Below are 20049 nucleotides of genomic sequence, written 5' to 3'. Positions count from 1 at the left end.
GTCCCTTGATGTGTATTGCTTTTGCTGTTGTTTTGTTTTTTCTCCTCCTTTTTTTTATCCCCCCTGACCTTTGAGATGGTCTGGGGCTGGGTCACTTTGACTTCATTTTGCAGTGTTCCTGAGCAAACACGTATCAGGTCGCTGTCAGCATGTGTTTGTAGGCTGGCCTCTCCCTATCCTTTCCACCCACCCCGGACAAGTGGGTGTAGGCTAACCCACCCTAACAGCAGTGAAGAGATGGTTGGTTATCTAATGCTCTGCAGTGCCAAAGCTGAGAAATACCTATGTGATCACTCACACAAGACCTAGTCAGGAGGCTTGCCCTGTCACATCTGTAGTGCTGTTCTCTGGACTGAGCCAACCAAGTGGTTGCTAGAGTGAGTATTACAACTTGGACCTTAAGTGAATAGGATTGCATATGACTACAGGAATAGGATCTGAAGTAGCTGTGTATTAAAATAATCTTCTGCATCAGTAATGCCTACCAGCTTTATAGCTGTCTTCAAAACAATCTTCTTTTGAAGAAAAAGAAGATTAGCAGTCTAAGAAGGTAACCTCTGAAGCATTAGCCCCCAGTTGAAGTGGGTCATGGTTGAGATCTTCCTCTCCAATGGCTCCTTGTGGCCAAACTGCACTCAATTTGGACTCTGAAGTGTTTCTCAGTTCTGGTGCTAGGGATCAGCAAAGGCTGCAATGTTGCTCTCTAAAAACTATGTAAAAGCAATAATAAACCAAGGTGTATTTGCTGCAAAGGACACCCTGCCCTGCCCTACAGTGGTGGGTTTAGTGACACGTCAAACACTTGTGTGAACTCTCTATGAGAAGATTTACTATGAATTGCATCTGATCTGTGCCTCAGTCACTGGGGAGATAGAGGCTCTATCACAGAAATAAAGGGTCTTTGATTGGCTTGTCATTCCAGGCTTGCTTTTTTCCTTGCATTCAGGGGAATAGACCAGGTACTACTAATACTTGAGGCTTGATTCATCTGTGCTGAGGAGTGGAATGATATGTAAGCCTGCATATATTTTGGTGCTAATTTTAAGTTTCAGTCCTGGCTACAAATTGCAGTCACATTCAGAGTCTCCTGTGTTACAGGATGTACAGTAGAAGTAGGTCCTTGCCTAGACCTCAGCTCTTGGGTTGCTTCAAATATGCTCAGGAAGTCACTCAAGTGGGTCTCTGTCAGGATTCCTGTGGTGGCTCCTTAGGTCTTGAACAAGGCAGTTGGTTCCCAGTAGGTTCCTTCATTGAGTCCTTTGGTGTGCCCCTGAAAAGCAGTTCTGCAGCAAACATGAGAGAATGCTGATCAGAGAGACTGGCTTGCAGTTAGATCTGTTGTCGTATTTACAGTCTGTACTGGGACTGGGAACACACACTTTTCCATATCAAACCCCAGCAGATCAAAAAGTATAATCTGTAACTGCAGTGATAAGGCTGCTTTTCTCCTCTCCAGAGTAAAACACTGTTTCTAATAGTCCTTTATAAGGAGCCCTGTATTCTTCTCTCCAGGATGTAAGCACGAGGCAGGCAGGCATTTCCAGCATCTGAGCTGCTCCTGAGTCTCTGGCTGCTCTACTGGGCCTTACCTATAGGGTGTGTGCTATGAGGTCAGTACCACAGGTACTGTAAGAATGATCTGGTTGATCACGCGTGTGACAAAAGGTGTCTGTGCCCTGGCTAGTAGCCAGCAGGTGTCAGAGTCTGTGCCTGCTGCACTGCTTGTTTGCCGTGCAGCTTCTTATATATGCTGTCTCTTGCTTCAGGTCTTAAGCAACATGGGAAGAGAAGACTGAAGTTCCATCATGATCGGCGGCTTATTCATCTATAATCACAAAGGAGAGGTTTTAATCTCTCGAGTCTACCGGGATGACATTGGGTAAGTGCTTCTGTTGCATCCCTGGTCTTTGCATTTCTGTCTCATTTTGGTGTGGACAGCAACCTGGAGCTGCTTTATTATGCATTAGCTGTGCATGCATGTAAGACTGCAACTCAACTTGCTGCTCTAGGCTTAGTGCAGAGGCAAAAACCAGTTTAAGCTCTGGTTACCTACAGATGGTAGGTAGTAAAGGATGGCCTGCAGGCAAACATGGGGCTTTCTTTTAGATATTAGAGATCTGGCTGTTACTCCAAAGGCTTCAGCAACATGGACTGCCACTGTGGGAGTCTACCAGCTCCACTGTAGTTGTTAAAGCTTTATGGAAGCAGTAATGTGGGGTCTGTCTGCCACACATTGTAACCAGGGCTCTGAATTAGTTTCAGACACTGATGTCTGGCATCAAGTACAGGCATGCAGAAGACTGCCTATGGCCTGGGGAAGTTGTCTGCAAGCAGTTGTATTGTAACCATGGCTGTACACTTAAAGCTGGCATTCTGTCCCCCAACTTTGTATGGCAGCCTTGTATGTGAAAAGCTTACATTCCTGGGTAGTTAAAGTTGTGAGAAGCACTGAAAGCCTTTAGTAGGTTGTAGGGGTGTCATTGCATTTCCCAAAAGTGTTACAATGCGTACTTAGAGTGGATCTGTGCAGTCCTTAGGCTGTTAGTTCCCAGAAGGCACCTGACTAAAAATTCGGTGTCTTAAGGGAGTGGATAGTGTTATAAGGAACCCAGAATTAAGTGATGCTGCTTCTTGGACTAAAGCCATGAAGTGGACTTCTTGCAGAATGATGCTCTTCCTAGTGGCTTTTCAGTAGTGTTAGACATTAGGTGGAAGTTAGTAATTAGTTAATGGAATTAAAACATAGGTAATGGAAGTAAGGCTGTGGTAGGTGCTAATTCAAAGTCCTGTGAGAGAGATCCTTCTCAGACAGTTTAGTTAAAAATAGTTTGTATCAGGTCTCCAGAATGAATAGTAGCATGATGTGCTGTGAAATAGCTTGTTGCCATGAATGATAACAAACTGTCAAGCTGGTCTGCCTTCAGACTGCTCTAGTCTGAAGAGTGTGTCCCTTCTTGTTACTAATTGTCTAGTGGAGATTAGAAGTTGAGGTAGAACTAGTAGCTACTCAGGACTTGCACTGATCATTGATGGAGTAGCAGTCAACGCAATACTTGTAATAAGGCTTCATCTAATAAGCTTTAAATCTCTCTGCTTGTTCCAAGTCCACTAAGGTAAAGTAGCTGCTCTAAGGTTGCCTAAATTATTCCAGTACTTCCACACAGATCTGAACCAAGAAACCATTGTATTTCTGAAGCAGAAAACTACTGGCTACAAAGTTTTGCCTCTCCTCTGATGTACTAATTCATTTCATTTTTGGTTACTTGTTAGCTGAAGATCTTCAAAGTGATTTGTGTGCTAGATCTGACTTTGTAAAGTTCACCTAATGAACAGTTATCACAGTGATCAAGCCAAGCCAGTCTGAATTATAGATAATTTTTGAATTTTGAGAATATGTTGGGGGAGGACAGGGATGGGATTAGGGATACTGTTACTGCCATTACTGGCAAAAATTTGAGGTGTTTTTTGTTTGCTTAGTTGGGTGGCTTTTTTGGTTGTGGGTATGTTTGCTTTGTGTTTTTTTGGGTAGTGTGTTGTTTTTTAGTGGCTTGCAAACTTAAAGCACTTAAAGATAGGATTGGGCTCAAACTGATATTTATTCAAAAAGGCCTTTTAATTTAAAGGGCATTCTGGCTGTGGAGATGTAAATTGGTGAGTGAGATAGCTATTTTTAATGTAGTTATTTTTAATGCACTGATTTTTCTATTGCTTTTTATCTTGGCTCACTGCTCTTGCAAAGTGAGTGACTTGTGTTCCATACCTGATAAAGTACTTCCCGCTGGCTGGAAAAATGAAACTAGAAAAAAGGATTTCCTGCCTGTTCCTTTTTCATTTGGCAAAAGGTGCCAGAAAGAGTCAAGTGTTTTCTCTAGGACTTCAGAAGTCAGTGTTCCCTTGAGTGAAACCCTCCATTCAGTTCCTGTGAAAGTGTCAGTCTTGTGACTTAATAGCCAGCACCAGCTCCACCTAACTAAGCTTCTTCCCCAGTGTTGGATTCCTTCTGAAACAGGCCTTCACACTTTGTTTGGAATCTTTTTAGACATGTAACCTTGTAAAACAAGTTGTCTTAAAATTGCTATGTTTCATCTTGTGGTGTAATCTATACCGCAAGTAAGTGAGGATCTTGTTATTTCCTAGTGTGAACATTAGCGTCAATACCAGGTCTACTTAATAAAAACTTTTAGTATCCTGACCTTCATAAGGAAGTAGGGAAAGGAACAGCTATGATACTGTAGCTTGTAGTCTGTAGGAGTCTGTTTCCAACCAAACAACCAGGTAATAGACTTAGGAATCAAGAACTGTATAGTATTCTACATGTGACAGATCTGAAGTGCTGAGGCCTGAGCCCATCCATCTTAACTGCGTGGTAGGTTGAATTGGAAATGAGCATAGCCGTCTGTCTTTGAGTAATTGACTCTTAAGACTCCTTCCTTGGCCTTGGCATTTTTTGGCATCCTGAAACCTCAGCTGATGCGATGGGAGAGATTAAAGGTTAACTGTGGTTATGAGAACCCCTCGCCTTGCATAGTGTAAGGATCTAAATAAACACATACTACCTCAAATGTTAATGAGCAAAGTGATAATCAGTGAAGAAGCCCTTCCATTGACATTGTTAAACGCAGGGGTACCGCAAAACTTGACCTTTCTTTGCTTGCAACTTAGAATGGCTTCAGTGCATGTAGTGCATCTGTCCATACAGCAGCTAGCTGCATGTAAAGCAGCCTCTTAAAAAAAAAATGCAAATCACTATGCATTTGATTTAGGATACTGTGCAGGGCTCTACTGAGATTGACAAGTGGCTTGTTCTTCAGTGATATGATCATTGGGAGAACCTACGTGCATTTAAGGATGTAGCTATCTAACAAAAAAAAAGCTATTTGAAATTGAGCAGCTTACATGACAAACTGCATGCATTTTAAGTGTAATAGGCATTTGTTTTCTGAGCTTCTACTACATCACTTCGGCTTTGTGGCTCTTGATCCTTAAGGAAAAAGTGCAAGGTGGATAGAGCAGTGTCTGAATCTGCAGGATGTGCCCTGTCTCTCCAGATGTGCTCCAGCTCTATCAAACTTGCTGTATTTCCTGTTGGCTGCACCAAGCCAGAAGGCATCAACCCAAACAGCTTCAAATGAGAAGTATGGTCATAGAAATGCCCACTCAGACTTGCAGCCCTGTTCTGAGGCAGACTGGGAAGAAGACACCTGATACTCCATGGTCCCCAGGTGATGCCTCAGACTGAGGCCTTGGAGCTTTTCCCCTTCGAGCCCTGCTACATATGTTAGCAGAGCAGACTGGGTATCACTGATGTGATAAGGATGCAGCTCACCTGGTTTCAACTCCCACATAGCCCTAAAATTCAGCCAAACACAAGTCTGTCCACATGGCAACCTGACCATGGCATGTCAGCGTTGTGCCTTGTGAGGGCTTCATTGCTGCCACAGCTTATTTACTGTCCATCCAATACCACCTTGGCCTTTTGTGCCCAGGAGCAGGGGGAGGGGGTGCTGTTTAGTCTCTTATCTCTTTAGATTCATTGTGCCTTGTGTGTGTGTTTCTAACCCTTTCTCTTGTTGCTGTCACTCCTCCTTTCTCCGCTGGCGCCATTTCTGTCCATCCCATCTCATTGGCTGCTGTAGCAATAGGTAAGAGACGCGTGGTTAGGCCATGACTGGCACTTCATAGTGGGCAACTGGTGTGCTAGAAAAGCTTCATCAACCTGAGGCTTCTCCTCTAGTGTGCACTAGTGTGATTGCTGGTTCTGATACTAGTTCTAGTGGGTTAGAACTTGAGGCTGGGAGGGCTAATGCTCCAGAACAAGCTGAACTTTCCTTGCAAAGCCTTCTGGAGGGGAGGAATGGGGCTTTTAGATACTGTTATTTTATAATAGATTAAAATACACTCCTTTCTACCTTTGTTTTTCCATAACAAATATTAATGTAACTCAAACTTGCAAACCTTCTAGAGCAGTAAAACTTGACTTATTTGAAGGTCAGATTTTTGCGTATGGGAGAGCATGTTTACTGGTGAAGCTTCTACATACATATCCAGACCTTCAGCAAGCAAGCACCTGCTGTGATAGCGTATGTTCCTTGAATATTCTTTATTTTCAAACTTGGAACTTTATGCTGGATTGTTGACAACTCTCAATGCTTACAAGCATTTGTATGCCTGTATCCTTGCTTGCAAGGGTGATATTACTGTCTGCTCTCAAACATAGTTCTGCATAGTAAGTACTGTGGCCTTGATGCTGCAGTCAGGAGCCCCCGTGTTCTAGTCAGCGTGTGAGAGTATGGGCAGTAAAGCACAACTGAATGAGTCTTGGCTCAGTGTGTAGACTATAGCTTTAAGTCTTTGTCTTGTCATGTAAAGCACTTAGGCTTCCTTCCTGTGTTCTTAGGATTTGGCAGACTTTAATCTGGGGTGTTTAACCTGGCCTGGATAAGGGTCCTTATCCTGTGGGATAAACTCGTGAAAGAGCTGGCATCCAGAATACCCCTTGGACATCCCAATTTACCCAGGAGGGATTTGTTCTCTGTCACTAATGTATAGACAGTGTGGACTGAAGATGACAGCAGCTGGGAACCTTGCACAGCACGTTTTCAGCACTGTGCAGAGCCTCCTTACTGTAAATGGTACTGCACCATCCAGTGCATGTAATGCAGTGCCACTAGAACATTGCACTGTGGGAACCCTAAGTCTGTGTGGAGGAGACCTTTTCTGAAGCCTGGTAGGCTTGAGAGGCTGTGTAACTGGAAAGTCAGTGTTCCTCATCCTGCTTGCTGCTTTGAGCCCACCCTCCATGGTGTGTGGGGGTATGGAGCTGAGGTGCATCTGAGAGCTAAGGCTTCCTTTTGTGGTGTACCCAGGCACTGACAGTGTGTCAAGTTTTGCTGGTTTTTTTCCTCAGAGGTACACCTGGGAGGAACTGCCATTGATACTATCTTGAGAGACTATAGCTTGCCTTGGGAAAAGAGTAAGAAGTCCTGAGAATGAAGAACAGACAATAACTAGGTGTTTAGTCAGAACTGATCTGCTCTTGGAGCCATAAGCTGCTACTCTGCTTCCAGCTATGGCAATCAGTCAAGAGTTCTAGCAAAATTAATTGAAGGGATGATTCCTTTGCTGTGTGACTCCAGATGGAGGTTAGCTTCTCCTTCTGACTACAGTTACACTGTGGTCCAAAGCTCCTTGGAGACAAGTAGCACTCTGTCTCCTTTAGTTCATGCAGAATTTAATGTCCAAGTCTTCTCAGAGCCTTCAGTCGTCCCTCTTGGAGACATCCCCAGGCACCCTTCCTAATCAAGCTGGGTGTATGCAGTTCAGTGTCTGACTGTAAATGCATAAGCAGAACTATGCAGCAGCTTGTTGTCACATCTCCAGTGCTAACTCCTCTTTGGTGCTGATCTTGTAGGCGGAATGCTGTCGACGCCTTCCGCGTCAATGTCATCCACGCACGGCAGCAGGTGCGCTCGCCTGTCACCAACATCGCCCGCACCAGTTTCTTCCATGTCAAGCGTTCCAACATCTGGCTGGCTGCTGTCACCAAGCAGAATGTCAATGCTGCTATGGTATTTGAGTTTCTCTACAAGATGTGTGACGTGATGACTGCCTACTTTGGGAAGATCAGTGAGGAGAACATAAAGAACAACTTTGTGCTGATCTATGAGCTACTGGATGGTGAGATATGTCCTTTATCTGCTATGTGATATTGCGCTTGGTCATTCTAAAAGTCTTAGCTTAGTTTGATGTCATAATAATCCTTGAACTATTTTTAACATGTGGCAAGTTCAGAATTACTTGCTCTGCTTTCTGATGCCACCTGTGCTGTACATGTGTATAACATCCTAAGCCTATAGCCTTGTGTTGGTTGTCACTCGCTTTGCTGAAGGGCTGGGAGCTGTGCCTGTGCATAAATGAGGCAGCTGGTACTGGACCCCAGCTTCTGAGTACATCCTGTGTAGTTGTAGGGCTGCTGTTATACCAAGGTATATAAAAAGGGTTATCATTAACACCTCTAAGGCCAGGCATCCCAGCTAGCGCCCAGGTGGCTCTAGCGCTGTATGGCAGCAGTCACCCAGGCTGCAGTTGGTTGCCACTCTTAGGTTGCCTCCTGGGGGCAGTTCTGAGATAGAAGAAGATCAATAAAACCCAACTTGATTTGTCTAAGCCGTACCTCTCCCAGTGATGCAGGTCCAAATTTTGCCAAAGAAATGTAAGTGTCCCTTCAGTTGCTTGTGGTATCAGCCTGCTTGTGGAGATTGCCCTTGAGCTGTCCCTGTTCAGCATAACATGAGTATTTTGTTTTAGCTATGGTTCAGTTTCTTTTCCAGACAAGGCATCATGTGCATGTATCCTGGGATTCTTAGCCAAGGGTCACAGTGACTGATGTTTAATCTGTTCCTTCTGGGCAGATCAAGAGGCTAATGTTTCTCTGCTTTGGTCAGTTACAGCTGTCTCCTAGTAGGTGAAGTGAGATCAAACCCTGCCAGTGTGGTATTACACAGTATTCATGTGTAGTATGAAGGGCTCTTTTCTCCCCTGTGGGTTGTCTCTCTTGTGGGTTGTTCCCTTTCTCTTTGAGGGGACTGGGTACTAAGTGCACCATCTGTAAGAAACATCTGTTCTTTCCAGATGTTCTGGAAAGTGATCATCCTGGAGTGCCACTACTCTGCTATTATTTTATTTTTTTTTTAGGGTTCGTTTCTTATTGCAGCTTCATAAGAAAATACGAATCTACTGAACATGCAGTGAAGATAGATTGTTCTGCTGTTGGATAAACCCTTGCTATTGTCCCTTGGATTTTTTTTGGAAAAACTACTTGGTGTCCTCTGTGCACATAGCTAGGCTAGTTGCTACTTAGTTCTGAAGAGCAGTTATATTCAAAACTCAGCCAATTTGTCAGTTGGACAGCTTTTCATTGCCCCTCCTCTTCAAAATACTGCATTGGGCAGTCAATTTAGCAAGGCTGTTCCTTTTTTGCTGGTAAGGAGTGCTCCATCAATTTATCCAGAGATCTAGTGTGTAAGCAGTGTCTGTGCACTGTTGGCCCTGTCCTTATAGGAATGGTTAGCATGGCTGGCACTTTTATACCTTGCAGCTCTGGACTAACTAACTTTCTTTTACTTTTCTTTAGAAATCCTCGACTTTGGCTATCCTCAGAACTCTGAAACAGGGGCTCTGAAGACCTTCATCACCCAACAAGGCATCAAGAGTCAGGTAACCAGAGGAATTTGGGGTACAGCACTTTTCTGCTGGTAAATTATCTGTAAGCCTCTTCAAGAAAGTACAGTCTTAATTACCAGCTAACCATTTGACCTATGCTGCTTGGAGGTGCCTGAGTAGATTAAGAACACCCCAGCAGGGATGTAGCTCAGTAGCATCTTGTTCTAGGTGTCTCTATGCTTGCGTGACCTCATGTTCCCTGGCATATGGTGCAATGTGTGAGGAAGGGCCCTGAGTTAGAATGACAGTCCCTTGCATGTAGATGATGGCTGGCTTCAGGCCCTGTTCTGTGTCAGCTTCTGACAGAGGGTAAACAAATCTACCTGCTGAACCAGAAATAGCTCCTGTGTGTGTGGATCTCACCAAGTAGGTCTGTTCTTCACCAGCCTTCAGTGTTTTTAGCTGTCAGGCCTTGTAATGAAGTATTGTTCAGACTTGTAAATCTTCCTGTCAGTCAGGAAGCTGATGTTATTCTGTCACTGCCTGTAACAGCACTGCAGATCAGCATCAGTACAGTCTGAGCTTTCCCATGTTTAGGGATTAGAACCTCTGCTGTGCATTTGGCACAGTATTAACTCTTGCAACAAATTTCACATGGAAGTGCACTTGGGGAAAAGAGATTTAAATTGGACTGTTCTTGAAAATGTGTATTAAACTAGCTCTAATCCTGCTTTGGGCAACAGCCCTCAAAACTAGGCTTCCCATTTTAAACAGCTCATTCTCAACCTCAGAAACCAAAAGACTGTTACAGTCACTGTTTCTCATTTCCCCAAGGAATGTTACTCAGCTTGTCCATTTCACACAACTGTGGAACTCATAATGAGGACTTAGCCTAAAACCTGGTCCTCTCCCCAGTGTAGCAGGTGAGTCAAGAAAAAAGCTGGGAGTCAGTTTGTACCGGAGCTGTACAGCAGAGACCTGGGTGAAGCTTCAGGGTACAAACAGAAACAAAGTGCCAAGCGAGAGCCTGCCTACCTGACAACTGTGTTTAGGATAAGCAGAGGTCAAAGTCTCTGGAGGTTCTGTTTCAACTCTGTTCATGAGCACTGACTTCTGAAGAGCTTTTTTGTAAATTTTTAACCTACTAATAGGAAGGATAGCTGTATCTTGAGAAGGAGGTAAGAGAGAAGCTGCCCCTAAGCAGTGTATTTCCTGCCAGAACAGCAAACTGTTTTGCAAGAGGGCACATGTGTCAGTGGCCAGATGTGAGTGCGTCCAGTCTCGGTGCTCCATCCCAAGCCCTTGTGTAAATCACTCTTGCCTTCTGCAGTGTGACATTTTGGGCAGTCAGCATTCAAGATAGCTGAGTCAGCTCCTGTTCCTAGAAAAGCTTTAAACTAACCACCACCCTCATTTCCTTCCCTAGCTCTTTTTTTTGCTTTTGTCTATTTTAACAATCTGTTATGCTGTTTGCCTGCAAACCACTGTCACAGCATCTTGCTTTATGCAACAGCAGGTTTAATCCTTTCCTTACAAAGAGGAGTTTGGACTTTAGCTTGACATACAGAGCAGAATGACTGCTTACTTGTTGGAATTCTGGGCAGCCCAGTTTAAAAAGCAGAAGTAATCCTTTCCAGGCACAGTATGGCAAACAGCAACAACTGAAACAGTACTTGCAATCTTCTGTTCTCTACTCTGGTACATCTGAGTGGCCTGTCTTCCATGCTCCTTCATGCCTGCTTAGTTCCTGATGATGCTTTCTTGGGCTTGTGTCCTTATGAATTTAAGGGGCAAAATCCACAGTTGTGGCAGAATTTCCAAACTCAACTTTTTAACTTTGTTCTTAATGAAAGATTTTAGGCATACTGAGCTGCTGTTCTCTGAATGCCCTCCCTATATGGCTGCAGTGGCCTTTTCAGGCCTGGTGATTGTGGAATGAAAGATCTGCCCTTTTTTTAGAGTGTCTGATATTGCTGCATTGCTTGCCAAGGGAGGTGCGCCTGTGCTCTGGGAATGGGGTGATGTGGCATGCAGGTTTTAAAATGTGCTGGTGTGCAATGTGGTTTCACTTCTTATCTTTACCCATGAGGTTCCTCCCTACTCCAATAGCAGAACTGTAGGCCATACCAATGTCATGTATCAGAACTGATGTTCCTCCAGTAGAGGCTAAACCTGCTCTTACAGTTCAAGGTGTGCTCTGTGTACTCATCACTCTTTGGATCCAGTCTGCATCTGTCCGAACGTCATGAACTAGATGAATGCTGTAACTTTCTTCCCCTCTTAAATGCTTTTTAGGAGTGTGAGTTGGTCAACTCTTTAGTTACAGCATTTCCCCAAACCTTAGGTATACTTTAGTGCTAAAATGCTGTTGTTACTTTTTGAAAGTGAGGAGCAGGCTGCCACCAGCTGCAGGAGCCTGGTAACCTGCTGGTAGCTGTCTCATCAACATGCTGGCAACTATGTACAACTGGATATTTCTCATCCTAAGTTAAAGCTGCCTTATTTGTCCAGTTAAGAGAAGCTCCCAGTTCTGAGGAATTTTGGACCCAGCTGCCTTCAGTCCTTTGCTCCTTTGGGGAACATTCACGCAGCTGGGTGCTCTTAGCCTCAGTATGCTCCAGGAATCTGCTTCCAGATCTATCAAGTCACTTTCTGTAGCAGCCAGCAGAGGTTCATGGCACTGATGCTATTGCAGGAGATGGGAAAGTCAGTGCTTGAACAGTGTCCTTTTGGAAACGAGAGAACTGGGTGTTGTATCTGTGTGTCTTTTGTTCCCCTTGAGCCTAAACAAGGCAGATAAGGAGGTGTTTTTTTTTTTGTGGGTCAGACAAGGGAGGTGCTTTGTGCTCCATTGAACACTTACCTAGGCAGTTCCCAAGGGAGTATAAAGCTCTGTCTCTTAGGTGTTACAATGAAGGCTCTGCTTGCTCAAGGATTTACCACATCTGTGGCAAGAACATGTGTGAAACCAAGCCACTGATTTAAAGCTGAGATCCTGTACTGCCACCCTGTGGACGCAGTGCAAGGCTGCTGCAGCAGGACCCACTTTGAACAGTCTGTGTTGTGCAGTCGTGGTGGAAGAGGTAGAGTTAACCAGGATATAACTTCATACAGGACCCAGGCTTAAGATGCTGGCAGTCCTGGGGGCCTGGTGTTTCCCGTAGTCTGGGCGTCTCTGCCATAGTAAATAGTCAAGGCTTGCTTTAGGAATGGCAACATCAGGAGTTCGATCTGTGTGGGAATATTACTGGGAGTGGTATTGGCTTGTCTATCACTCACTCTGCTCTGTCTTATATTTGGGTGGTGCATAAGGGGTCAGGTAACTTGGGTACAAGTTACTCCTGGGGAGATTCCAGTTGGACACTAGAGGGAAAGTTTTCACAATGGGAACTGTCAGCCATTAGAATAATCTTCCCAGGCAAGTGATAAATTCCCCAAGGTTGGACACTAAAGATTTGGCTGGACAGGGTGCTGGGCCATCTAGTCTAGGTTGCCAGCAAAGGTTGGATGTGATGATCCTTGAGGTCCTTCCAACCTATGATGAAAGTCTGAAAAGCCATTTCATTGTTAGTAGTGCTGGCTTTCCTGAGGGGAGCTGAAGGACAAAGCCCCTCATCTTGTTTGTGGTAATTAGCTACTTAATTACTGATAAGCTGACCTGCTTTGTTCTTGTCCTGAGGTAGCCTTAAGCCTAACCTGCCTCTTTCTCCCCTTCCTCCCTTTTCTTGCTACTGACCTGCTTGCCTGTTAACCCTGTGTGCACCACATTTGCTGCTATACATCTTCTTGACTTTCTGCGTGTGACTGGACCCCGCCTGTAGCATCAGGTAGGAAACCTCCCTGTGCCTCTCAAGCCTCTTAGTGCTTTTAGGAGGCTTAGAGCCTGGATGCTGTTAGATGCTTGCTAGGTTAGTGTTGATATGTAACTCTGACTGCAGTCATTAAGAAGCAGTCCTTCGAGACTAGCTGTCTTGTGGCCCTATGGTTTCATGTTGGATAAGGGTGCGAACTGGTCTGTCAGCTGCTTCTGTGCTTAACATGGATTGATGCAACAGTCTGAGACATGATTTGGGTGTTACTGGTGCAGTCCATGCCTCCCTGCACCTGGATGTAGCTTAATGGACTAGGTAACAAAATGGAAGAACCTTTCTTGGTGTCATTATGACCAGTTTTTAGTTAGGCATAGAATTTGCTGTATTGAGGAGAGAATGATCAAACTGGGGGGGATGTGACAGCACCCATATCTACCTGTCAAAAGCAGTTCTGTGTAATAAATGACAAACAGTTGTTCTTGGATTTAGTGCAAGGTTTCTTCACCTTTGAATTTATGTAGAGGTTTAAGATGGCTTTTTTTTTCCCCTTCAGACTAAGGAAGAGCAGTCCCAGATCACCAGCCAGGTGACTGGGCAGATTGGATGGAGACGTGAAGGGATCAAATATCGTCGCAATGAGCTCTTTCTTGATGTGCTGGAGAGTGTGAATCTTTTGATGTCCCCCCAGGGTAAGTAGGAGGTGTTGGGCTGGCATCCTTCTCCCCTTCAGGCTTTGTAAGTGAGCACTTGTGTAAGTGTTCTTAACTGTACTTTTCTCTACACCAGGTCAGGTTTTGAGTGCTCACGTCTCTGGCAGAGTGGTGATGAAGAGTTATCTGAGTGGAATGCCAGAGTGCAAGTTTGGCATGAATGACAAGATTGTAATTGAAAAACAGGGCAAAGGGACTGCAGATGAAACAGGGAAAAGGTAAGAGACACTGGGCTAAAAGCCACTGCCACTAGGGACTCTCAGGGAAGGGCAGCAGTTAATAGCTTATCTGATCTCGTAGACAAAGCTGGTATCTTCTTCCTTCAGATGTTACTGCTACTTTTTCTCTGGGTAGAGCAGTTGTCTGCAAGCTACCAGCCTGAAGGCCTCAGTACAGAGGGCTTCTGTCCAGCACTCCAAGGATTAAGATTCAAATGTAGTGTTAAGTGTGGAGTTCTTGCAGCTGGAAACACTTCCACAAGATGTATTTTTCCCTGGAATTTGTGTCCCTAGCAGTTTTAATCAGCACAGAGACCCTTATTCATAGGATGCAGTAGTAGTGTGCCTAAGGAGCTGTAAGGGAACCCCTCTGACCATAGCCTACTCTACCTGGACTGTGCCCAAACTAGAACAGCTGACAAACTCTGGGTAAGCCCCTCCTGCTGACACACAGGTGGTCAGTGGCTGTGTGGATTGGAGGGAGGCTTATCCCTTCTGCGAGCTCAGGTGCCTTCCTTCCCACTTGTACCTCAGTCAGTGCCCCCACTGAAGCTGAAAACTGGGTCTTGCGCTTTTTCCAGCCTTCCTGCTTGGGGTGAAGAGATAAAAGCAAAGGGACAGCCACTGTTCTCTCACTAATCATTTTCAACTCAACTGTGTTTCTCTTGGTTGTGTTTTGTTGGTTTTTTGTTTGTTTTTTTTGCTGACCCCCAGTGACTTGGGAAGGTAGATAATCTGCTTGAGCTGTGTGTGCACTCTGCTCTCCCCCTGTCTCTTGCTTCATGTTGACTTGTGCATGTAACTTGGATCTCAGACACTTTCCATGATGGTTCCCATAAATGGAGCTGAGCTGCTATTTGCCTTTTCTCTCAGAACCAAGCCAAGAGCTATCACTTCACTGTCACCTTTAAGCCATCCTTCTTATACCTAAATCTGCATAGTAAAATGGATGAGCCTCAGGTGGCTGCCTAGGGGAGATGTATACTCTAGTGAAAATGTCACCTGCATAGGCCTCTGAAGAGTCAGTAACACTGTTCCAGAGCTTCTGTGCTGTGACTGCCTTTGCCTTTAAATGTGCTATTGAGTTACAGAAGCAAGATGGACACAGACTCTTGCTAGGTGGTTCTCTAGTTGGCAAGAGCTTGGAGATGTTACTCTCCAGAAGTATTTAGTCATGAGGTGACCAAAAGGGACAGCTGCTGCTCTTTTTTTGGTTTTTTTTTTTTTGTGTGTTTGGCATCTAGCATGTGACAGCCCCAAGCCCTGAACAGTGCTGCCTGAGACCTGGAGCAGTGCTAGGCTGCAGGGATTTCCCAGCAGTTTTTAGAAGAAACAGGAACTTCTGAGCTAACACTGACTGTCATCTGAACAACAGATTAGGGAAAAATAACTCCCGCTTACAAAGCACAGACTATACCATTGGGTTGTGTAACTAAACAGCCAGTCAGCCTAGGGTCACTCTGCTTCCTGTTTGTGCGGGTAATGGTGGCCCCTAGGGCAGCTGAACCTGCCTGTAGTGCTTATACTATCTCAGCACACTTGCATGGTTGTCCTGTTCCTCCCAGCAGTTGAGGCAGCCTAGATATGTAGTGATAGGACAAGGGGTAATGGGTTAAAACTTAAACAGGGGAAGTTTAGATTGGATATAAGGAGGAAATTCTTTCCTGTTAGGGTGGTGAGGCAGTGGAATGGGTTGTCCAGGGAGGTTGTGAATGCTCCATGCCTGGCAGTGTTCAAGACCAGGTTGGACGAGGCCTTGGGTGATATGGTTTAGTGTGTGGTGTCCCTGCCCATGGCAGGGGGGTTGGAACTAAATGATCTTAAGGTCCTTTCCAACCCTAACTATTCTATGATTCTATGTCCCAGTACTACACCACTACTGCTGCCTTGTTTCCTGGTCACTCTCATATCTGAGAGTTCTCAGCTGATCTCAGGAACTGTAGCAAGAAATGTGTTCTCAGAGACCAGAACCCAGCACAGGTTCTTTGCTGGCAGGTTAGGCTAGTGCACCTGGGAGGACAGATAGTTGCTCTGTAGATTTTTAGAAATGAGAGATGCAAAGTTTTATGGCATAATATTATCTTTGGCAAATGAGTTCCACACTGCTAGCAGGTGGTTTGATTATGAACCCAACAGCTGTGAAGATGTTTCTGAGCAGAAGACACTGAACATGGCGTGTCCTGGCTGTGTGGCAGTGGGATAGCTTTGTGGACAGGAAAGTGTTGTGTTTGTTTTGTTTTTTTTTCTCTCCTTTGAACTGTGCTGTGAGAAGACTTGGGCTAGCAGAGTTGCCTCTGCAGTTCTGAGGTGCTGCTGACAGGCAGACCTAAGCATTGTGTTGCTGGCTGTGACAGAAGGTGCTCCTTTAATCTCCATCCTCTCCTCAGAGAAGGAGGAGAATTCATTCAAACAAGCTTCCTGGAATATGATTTTTGTGGTGGTGAAACAATAGAAGTCTGAGCCAAGAGGCTGCTGTCCCCTAAATCTCCCTGCCTCCCCATTTCCTGGATACCTGTGATGGCAATATGCTCTGTAGAGTAGCTACTGCCTGGGCAGACTTTGCATCAAGATACCAGGGCTGCAGCTTGCACTTGTTTAACTGTGTCTTATGTTTTTTAGTGGCAAACAGTCAATCGCCATCGATGACTGCACTTTCCACCAGTGCGTGAGGCTCAGCAAGTTTGATTCTGAGAGGAGCATCAGTTTCATTCCACCAGATGGAGAGTTTGAGCTCATGAGGTACTGTGGTGGGGGGATGAACAGTTTGGCATTTACTTGCTGCTATGGTAATGTTGCTGCTCTCAAGCAGGCTTGCAGCCCTTGAGCACCTAACAAGCATGTCCTTGCCTTCTTGTTTTCAGATTGGAATCTGTAGGGTGTCCCACAAATCCTTCTGTTAAAAGTGTAGTAGCAGCCCAGCTGCGTGGTCTTCTTTGCCACAACCATAGTGTTTGACATGGGTTTCCTTACACTTTAGCTTGCTGTGTTGTTTTTTTTTAGTGCTTAAAACTGGTGTCCTTGAACAGAGCCATTGGCAGGAACCAGATATAAAACTTGGGACTCAAGAAACCATCACTGCCCTACAGCAGCATTAGATCTCGCTGCTGCTTCTTCCTGGGATGGTTCCCTTTCTGGCTGATGTTTCTAAGCCCTTTCCCATATGCAGAGGCTGTACTACAGTTTGTAATGGAGTTAACTCCTCGTTAGAGTTCACTGTTGCTTCCATCCCTGCAGATACCGAACCACTAAGGACATTATCCTTCCCTTCCGTGTGATCCCATTGGTGCGGGAGGTGGGTCGGACCAAGCTGGAAGTGAAGGTGGTGATCAAATCAAATTTCAAACCTTCCTTGCTGGCCCAGAAGATAGAGGTAAGAGAATAAAAAACAATGGTCTCTTGTACTTGAGAATTGTACCTCAGCTTTGTCCCCGGCTGCAGAGTCCTTATAGGTGATCCAGTGAGTCCTCAAGCTTGTACAGAACTAAAAAAATGAACTGGAAGCCCCACAGATGTGTGGTGCTGCTGTGCTGTGGAAGGGAACTGCTGTGAAGCAGGAAGGCAGAAGTTGTTTTCAATTGCACAGCCACACTGGCAGAGGCCTTATTCCCTGCAGCCTGATTTTCCCCCCCCAATTCACGTAATGTCTTGGGCACTGTGAAAAGTTCATGTTCTTACTTCTGTGTGGTCTGATGGTGTGTCAGATAGGCAGCAGGCTATAAGTTGGTTAAGACAAGCTAATGGTGGCTTTGCAGCTTAGCCGCTCCTGGGAGAGGCTTGCTGCTGCAAAGCTAGGCTGTCTAGAGCCTGGTGCAGCTAGGCCAGCCTTCTGAGCTCATCTGCCTGACACTAGGCAGTTCAGGCTGCTGGAAAACCTGGTGGGTTCCTCATTGACTGTTTGGATTCTGAAAACATGGTTGAACTTCAAAGCAAGAAACTAGAGAGCTAGCCTAGGATGCCCTGGAACATCAATGGTAGCTGATGTTCTCTTGAGATGGGAGAGAGAAAGCAGAGGGGTCCAGGACAGGCGGTCTGCTGCTGAGACTGCACAGAGTGCCCAGGCTGCAGTCTTCATGCCCCTGCTCACCAGGCTCTGCCTTCCAGGTCCGGATCCCAACACCCCTCAATACCAGTGGAGTGCAAGTCATCTGTATGAAAGGGAAGGCAAAGTACAAGGCCAGTGAGAATGCCATTGTCTGGAAGTAAGTGATTGTGTTGGATCTGGCGTGCTGCAGGGGAAGGGCATGGGGAGGCAGAGTCTGTTTAGTGGTTCTGTCTGCCCTGAGCACATGTAGTGGAAGGGAGAATAAATTCTGGCACCTTCTCACTTCTGGGCTTTCCCTGGTAGGATAAAAAGAATGGCTGGAATGAAGGAATCCCAGATCAGTGCGGAGATTGAACTGCTGCCCACTAATGACAAGAAGAAATGGGCTCGGCCCCCAATTTCTATGAACTTTGAGGTGAGTCCCTGTCTGCCTTCCAGGGAGCAGCTAACTTTGGAGAAGCTTTGTCAGTCCAATCCCTTCTGCCCTCATGGGAATTGCATGCACTTGAGTGCTCCCTGCCCCAGGCTGGCATGTGACTCCTCTTAACATGAGGCCAGCGTGGTGGCAAAGCTAATGGATAAAAATGGCCCTTGAAGCCACTGGAGTCTGTCAGCATTCATGCAGGGGACAGGGAAAGGAACTGTGGCTCTTGGTGTCCATTTCTAGATGCATAACCCAGAGGTTCTAGGGCATTTGTGTATGGAGAACATCTTACCCCTCAGTTCCAATGCTCTGTTGCCTTTTCCTTTCTCAACAGGTCCCATTTGCACCCTCTGGGCTGAAGGTGCGCTACCTGAAAGTCTTTGAGCCAAAGCTGAACTACAGTGACCATGATGTGATAAAATGGGTGAGGTACATCGGCAGGAGTGGGATCTATGAGACCAGATGCTAGCCCCAGTGGGCTGGCGGGCTCCCTCTTCTCCAAGCCATCCTCCGCCTCTCCTCGGTCATCAACTAGATTCAGAGAAAACATCTGCCTGGCCCCTCTACGCAGATTGAAAGACCCTGTGGCTCACCTTGGGTGTGGACTCGCCTGCCTGTGCTGTTACCACCCTTGCTGCAGCTGAAGTTCAGAACCTAGTCATGTGCAGGGGTGGAGCCAGCCTCATGCTCCCCATCCCAGGGTGAGGAAGGGCTAGTCTAACTCCCATCCTTGTGATCTTTCTAGGGAACATCCACCATTAAACTCCTCTTCTGTTGGTGTCTCACTACTTGCATCATATCCTAGTATTTTTGAAGTTCTTGTGCATATGTACCCGTAGAATAGACCTAAACATAGACTGGACAAATCTGAGTTGAAGTTACCCTGGCTTCTGTACTAGCTATTGCTGTTGTGGTAGATGTTGCTGGCCAGTCCAAGATGCCTGGGGTGGTGAGTTTGTCGGGCCTCGACCAGAGGAGATGATGGGGCTCGCCAGATCTTTTCACCACCTTCTAGTTCTTGCAAAGTCGTCAGTATAGAGTCCTGCCGTGGGAAGGTTTGTGACCAAAAAGGATGAGGGTTTAGGCTCTTGCTGATGTGTATGTGGGTTGCATGGCATTTCAGGCCCTTGGAGCACTTACCCCACCTGCTGCTGGCTGGAGCCAGTCTGTCCTTTCCAAGCCAATCAGAAATGTGGCCCCTCTGTCCCAGGGATGGTGAGCCAGCTGAGCTCTGTTATGATGTGAACATGGTCTGGCCTCGGGGAATCTAACATATAGTTAGGTGCCCCAGCCCACCCTCTCCACACTTCTACCAAATGCTTCTGGGCCATAGGAATGCTGCTGCTACCCACAGTCCTGCTTCTGGTAGTGTGGTCTCCATTTTGTACAATTTGTGATTTGTCCAGCTCTGACTCTAATAAAGTATGTAGAATGGAGAAGGCTACATGTGCTGCTGTCTGGGATTTGTGGTGTGAGAGCCTGACTTGTGCCTGTGGCTTCCCCAGCCCTGGGCTGCCTCTGGGTTAGTGCGTGAAACGAGCAAGTGATGCTTTGGCTTCCAGCTGCTGCCGCAACCCGCCAGGGCAAGGCGGGTGCTCTGGGCTTTCCCTCCAGGGCTGGCTCACCGAAACCTCTGGCTGGGATGAACTGGTCCTTGCTGCCCCGTTCCGGCACAGGTGCG

At 46.0% G+C, this 20049-nt stretch overlaps 1 protein-coding gene across 3 annotated transcripts in view; it reads left to right on the top strand.

Moving 5' to 3' along the window:
* AP2M1 (adaptor related protein complex 2 subunit mu 1) overlaps positions 1–19807 on the top strand; it is a 28604-nt gene extending 8797 nt beyond the window's left edge. For all 3 annotated transcript variants that reach the window (XM_062603301.1, XM_062603302.1, XM_062603303.1), the window contains exons 2-11: positions 1767–1879; positions 7412–7677; positions 9134–9216; positions 13528–13663; positions 13761–13902; positions 16522–16641; positions 17137–17272; positions 18004–18101; positions 18248–18359; positions 18703–19807. In XM_062603301.1, coding sequence (XP_062459285.1) covers positions 1806–1879; positions 7412–7677; positions 9134–9216; positions 13528–13663; positions 13761–13902; positions 16522–16641; positions 17137–17272; positions 18004–18101; positions 18248–18359; positions 18703–18837 — 1302 coding nt within the window. In that variant the 5' untranslated portion in view covers positions 1767–1805 and the 3' untranslated portion in view covers positions 18838–19807. The remainder of the gene's footprint in view (positions 1–1766; positions 1880–7411; positions 7678–9133; positions 9217–13527; positions 13664–13760; positions 13903–16521; positions 16642–17136; positions 17273–18003; positions 18102–18247; positions 18360–18702) is intronic.
* Positions 19808–20049: the final 242 nt, after the last annotated feature.

The sequence above is a fragment of the Pezoporus occidentalis genome, unplaced genomic scaffold (genome assembly GCF_034315485.1).
Source record: "Pezoporus occidentalis ecotype Australia unplaced genomic scaffold, CSIRO_AGI_Poc_V1 ctg8, whole genome shotgun sequence".
Lineage (NCBI taxonomy): Eukaryota > Metazoa > Chordata > Aves > Psittaciformes > Psittacidae > Pezoporus > Pezoporus occidentalis.
The sequence above is the reverse complement of the archived record's forward strand: the minus strand, read 5'-3'. Positions and strand labels throughout refer to the sequence as shown.